This window comes from Pollachius pollachius, assembly GCF_949987615.1.
Source record: "Pollachius pollachius genome assembly, chromosome: 9".
NCBI lineage: Eukaryota > Metazoa > Chordata > Actinopteri > Gadiformes > Gadidae > Pollachius > Pollachius pollachius.
In genome coordinates this window covers 2410020-2415841 of record NC_136942.1, presented here as the reverse complement: position 1 = coordinate 2415841, position 5822 = coordinate 2410020, and the positions used below count along the sequence as shown (strand labels likewise).

The following is a 5822-nucleotide window of genomic DNA, read 5'->3' as shown; positions in this document are numbered from 1 at the left end:
ATCAGCACATGCCATATGAGAATTCTTGGGGGGGTTATAAAAGTACCTGAAAGACTGCTAAGTTACCATCATGCATAGCTGGTTTGGTATTTACACGTCCTATGTACACAGGAGGAAAAAAGAGCACTGTTTTACAGCACGGGGGGGGGGGGGGTATTTACATCAGGTCAAAGGTCAGAAGAATGGGTCAATGAGAAAAGTACAGGTGTGGGTTGTGAAGGGTCACATGCATAGGGTCTCGGAACACTCGCATGACCGGGAAGAACGGTTGGATGACGCCATCACAGAACGAAACACAGCGAAGGAACATCACCGTCTCCTGGACACATCTCCATCACCCCCCCACCTCTCCTGTTTGCTTTTGAATACGCTCGATCACTGGATATTGCATAATCATACACACTGTAGAGACACATCTATTGCTTTGTCCATTGAGTTTCGTTTGTTTAATTTTGGAATTGGAAGACTTGGATCTGATTCTGAAGCAGTTCGGTCCAGGTGTAGATTTGTATTAATACACAGAATAATTCATAATGACCATACCTTTAATGGTTGCATTGCCAATGGTGAAAATGTAGTATGTAGCATAGACATATAGTAATGGAATGTCCTATTCCTTTGGTTTTGTAATTTATTGCTCTGGTATTGATGCATCTTGTCTTGCATTTGGATGACTTTAAAAGGACTTGCGATGGCACCCTGCCCTCCCTCTCTTCCGTCCATAGCGGTGTTCGAGCCGCTAGGTTAACAGTGATACTCGGAAGAGCTGTTATATGTGAGAGTGTGAGCCATGTTGAGAAGAAGAGAGAGGAACACAACAAAATCCACAGATTTGTACAGGTCCACAATGGGTTACAAATGGTTAGGGCCACACTGACACCCACACACAGACACACACACGCACACGTGATGGGTAGAAGTGGTCGTTGGTCGACCATGTTAATGTCTGATCGCATCGTCCTTATCTCCAGGAGAGGTCAGGGCTCAAGTGTAGAGGGGGAAAGGCTTCGGATAAGCTATGAACCCAGCCACATACATCGGAACTACAAGCCTGGAGTCCTTGTTAATGGTTAGAGTATTCTTTGGGAGTTGGACGCAAACAACTTACATTTGGTAAACCGGCCAGTATTCAATGGGGGGGGGTGTGAGCGTGCATATGTGTGTCTGTCTGTATACGTGTGTGTGTGCGTGTGCGTGTGTGTGTGTGTGCGCTTCTGCGTGTGTGTGTGTGGAGTCAAAGCCTCCACCGTCGCTGGCTGTGAGGAGATCAGTGCAGTTGAAAGGTCTCCAGCTCTCAGATGACCTCTGTTGGAAGCTCTAACAGAGGGAGAGATGAGGTGGTCTGAGCGCGCGTGTGAACCCCAGCCTGTGTGAGACAGTGCGTGGCATTTGGTGACGTCTTTGATATGGGAACACGCCGCTGTGTGGGGACGGAGTTATCGCTGGCAGGTGAGACAGACAGCAGCAACACAGAGGGGACGTCTGCGCTTCATCTGCCGTTTACCACCTCCTCTCATCATGCATAGCACACTTCAAACACACCCACAATCTGTAGCCATGACCACACACACACACACACACACACACACCGCCGCCTGCAACAACTTTACTCAAAGCCGTGTGTCTGTCTGTACACTGATTAGAAATATGTTTGGTCTAAAGTTTGGTGTGTGTGTTGGTGTTTCTTGAACGGCTTCTCCACCAGCGGCGTTTGTCTTTGGAGCTGAAGGCTCACTGGCTCCTTCTCTCTGGTCTGGTGGCTTCAGAAAGCTCTTTTAAACGGGGGGGTGCGATGCATACGTTTGTGTGTCATGCCCATGCCTGAATGCATGCCCTAGAAGATGCTCCTTTCTGTGCGGCTGCCAGCTTGATGTGAGCTCACTGGAAGTGGGCTCAACATTCTCCCATCTCTGCCTCCCATTTAATACGTCTCTCCTCTCTCTCTCTCTCTCCCTCTCCCTCTCCCTCGCCCCCTTCTCTGTCTTTCTGTCTCTCATCGGAGGATTACCAGGTCAGCCGTTTCATGTGACTGTACATAAGTTGTCTTCTGTTCGGCAGGGGACTCTGTCAAAGCTTTGAGCCACGTCCACAACATGAAAGGCCTCTTCTGCGAGACGGCAGGCCGCCTTGCAAAATTCCTCCTGACGCGCTCCTTTCCGCAGATTGCTAATGCTAGGAATATCCACGCTAATTAGTGAGCGAATGGGACACGGCGCATTACCAAAACGCAATAAAAACGTCTAAAAGCTGTGGAACACCACGTCTCTGTCTGAGAACACGTTTAAAGCGGGTATAAACCCAGCAGTGAGAAAGGGAGCGGAGAGGATTCTCCCCCGAGGAGGAGACGGAGTTAAAGCCTTGTGCCGTGTGTGTTTGTCGGAGTCTGTGAGAATATTGCTTGTATTGATTTCTGATATCCAACCGGGTCACCTTCAAATGTAACACACACACACACACACACACACACACACACACACACACACACGAGTCCAACGCCCAGGCGTAACCCATTGAAAAAGAATGTATCATACGCACATACGTATAATATTGTTAGAGATTTGAACTTCCTGTTTAAGAATCGAAATAAAAACCCTTGTTTCCTATTGGTTTATCCTTTTCCCCCCCTCCAGAGAGGACAAAGGTGTACTTTTAATAACAGTTCATCTTTAAACATTGTCGCCATGCACTGTGTCCCGTAGCCAGGATTCCTGTACGCACTAGAGAAATAAATATATGTATATAAATATATGTACACTGCAGGGTCCTGATAGAGCATCGACCATATGACCCGGGTTTTATGGCCAGAGAGAAGGATGGGACAGGGTGAGGGTTTGGTATGTAAGTGTGCAACTGTGTGTTATTGTGTGTGTGTGTGTGTGCGTGTGCGTTCGTGCGTGTGTGTGTGTGTGTGTGTGTGTGCGTGCGTGTGTGCGTGCGTGTGTGTGTGTGTCTCAATGGACTCCAGGTGTGTATCAAGGAGTGAACACAGCCTCCCTCCCGTTCACCTCTCTACTCTGTGTGTGTGGGCCTTCTCCTCTTCGCTCACCCTAGATTGACACTGTCTCCCCCCCCCCCCCCTGTGTCCACAGCAACAGGGCGCGGCCACCACCGTGTACTGCGCCGCGGCTCCGGAGCTGGAGGGCATCGGGGGCATGTACTTCAACAACTGCTTCCGCTGCCTGCCGTCCCCCCAGGCCCAGGACCAGTGCCTGGCGTCGGGGCTCTGGGAGCTAAGCGAGCGGCTGGTCTCGGAGAGGCCTACGGACGTTCAGGCCCTATGATGGATGAAGGGGAGCGGGGCGGCGGACCACCTCGACGGGGCTTCGAGGGGGGGGGGGGGGGGATAGCAAGACCACAAGCCAGCGTCGGCAGGGTATGTCGAGCTGTGGCAGGCGGCACGTGGACACTCCTGGAGAGAGAGATCCACGCCGGAGAGCGATCGGGGGAACAGTGGGTCTCTGGACCTTGGCCTGACCCCTGAAGCCCCCCCCTACTGATACTCCGCCAGGTCGGCTCCGTCCATGTAGGCGTTGGGTTCGGGAAGGCTCTGCTCTACCAACACACACACACACACACACACACACACACACAGGCGTTCCTCTAAGGAAACCCAGCCTGGATCATCAGCCATAGCGAAGCATGTAAACCCAACTGCCGGTCTTCCCCTGGTCTAGTACGTGTGTGTAGTCACTTTCTGTGCGGCTGCCAGCTTGATGTGAGCTCACTGGAAGTGGGCACAACATTCTCTATCTTCGCCTCCCATTTAATACGTCTCTCCTCTCTATGTAGATCTAATGTCCTCTAGATCTACGTGGATGTAAATGGAGTTTTTTTTTAATTCTTCATTTTTCTCTATTCCAGCTACAGGGAGCATCGTTTCAGTGTTTCTGTGCTCATTATTTAAGGGTGTCGAGGGGGGAAACAGGGATAGTAAAACGGGGGGACACTTATGGGTGTAGGTAAAGGGGAACCGGGGGATGACATGTCATGGCTATGGAAACAGTAATGCGATAGTTTTGTATCATATTCTCAACATCCTCAATGTGTTTGTCTGTACAATATTTACAACATCACCGCCGTCAGCGGTGGACATGTGCTCTGTTGGGGGTGGACATCATGATGATCTGCTGACCCATTCTGCCTATTAAATCATCTATTTAGGAGATTTCCGCGTTATATTTGTGGGGGGGGGGCGTTTTCTACGAGAGTGGGTCCAGGCAAAGTCACGGCGGCAGAAGATTCAAGTTCCCGGGTGTTGTTTTTTTCTGCGGTGGTTTCCCGTTGTGTGGCCACGCACAAAGTGTTGTTTTTAAAAATGTCGTCTTGTTTTCCTGCGGTCAGCGTGCTCTGCGCTTCAGGGTGTGTTCGCTGCGGAACATGGAGGTCCTGTAGTAGAAGCACTGGGATGTTTTCTGACATTGTGCTTTATGGCAGTCTGGTAACCGGGGGGTTACTCTGCAAACATCTGGATTCCAGTGTCCCGATATCTGCAACAGAACAAGAAGGAGAAGGTCCCGGTGTTAATGACGTCGTGTTTATGTCCCTAACGCGTCGGCCATGTGCTAAACAATAAACATTGACCTGCTTTGTACAAACGCATTCAGAGACTGTTCGTCTGAAGGTCATTACTGTTGAAATACAAATGAACAACTTTGAATACATAAATATATATGCGTCATTAGCCACACTTGAGAAATGTACAACTACACGTAGATATTTTCTGGTCATTAAAAAGGTGCAGTAAAGGAAAGTTAGCTTGTGAGTTGGTTGATTATCGTATAAGTTAATTATTTAAGCATCATATATTTACAGTTCATGAACCAAATCAAATTACTTTTTAACACCAGACTGAGCAGATACTATAGTACAGTACGTAGTGCAATGAAAACCAAACATACAGCCAGAATCTGCCACCTTTAGACGTGCTTTATGTCTTTTTTGTTCTCCGCTCACACATGAATCATTGTCTGTCTGTCTGTCTGTACCTCCCCCCCCCCCCACAGCTGTAATGCGCACAAGTTACGCACTCAACCTGTGCAGAAACTGATACCGCTGTTATTTTGCAACCTTTTCCATAGTACAGGTGTCTTATCTTTGTCCTTTCACAGCACTGAACACACCTGAAGCACACACGAGCACACACACACACACACACAAACACACACACTCTGTGGTATCTGACGTGGACCCAGAGAGAACTTGATTAACAAAAAAACAGCAAATCTTTCCTCAAACCCGGACACACACACACACACACACACACACACACACACACACACCAACGGACGACGCAGCCCTATCTTACAGTTTCCTAGCTGTGGGTGTGTTTGGGTGTGGGTGTGTTTGCACGACTGTGCATGCGTGTGTGTGTGTGTGCGTGCGCCGGTGTGTGTGGTGAGCGAGGCAGGTGCGTCCCGTGAGAGTACAAGAACAGCAGCAGAGAGGAAGGGGGGCGGGGGGGCCCTTTAACACAGATCTATGGGTGGGTCTGGGGGAGGGAGAGGGAGAGGGAGGATCCTGCCTGGCTTTCATACAAAGCCCTATTGATCAGGCCCTATCGGAATCATGTGATAGCTAATCGATAGCCTACACTTCCTCCCAGGGAGCGGGCGAGGGGGGCGAGCGAGAGGAGCAGCACTCACAAGGAGAGGACCTTGATCTCTGACCCCCCCCCCCCCCCCCCAGCCGATTCATCGTAAACACACTTTCTCAGTCTGTCCCTCCCTCTCTCTCGCTCTCTCTCGCTCTCTCTCGCTCTCTCTCTCTCTCTCGCTCTCTCTCGCTCTCTCTCTCTCTCTCTCCCTCTCTCTCTCTCTCTCTCT

General features: G+C 49.9%; 1 protein-coding gene across 1 annotated transcript in view; it reads left to right on the top strand.

Annotated features, from left to right (window-relative positions):
• wwox (WW domain containing oxidoreductase) overlaps positions 1-4616 on the top strand; it is a 119087-nt gene extending 114471 nt beyond the window's left edge. Inside the window, exon 9 of the mRNA XM_079743090.1 lies at positions 3090-4616. Coding sequence (XP_079599216.1) covers positions 3090-3281 — 192 coding nt within the window. The 3' untranslated portion in view covers positions 3282-4616. The remainder of the gene's footprint in view (positions 1-3089) is intronic.
• The last annotated feature ends 1206 nt before the right edge of the window (positions 4617-5822 follow it).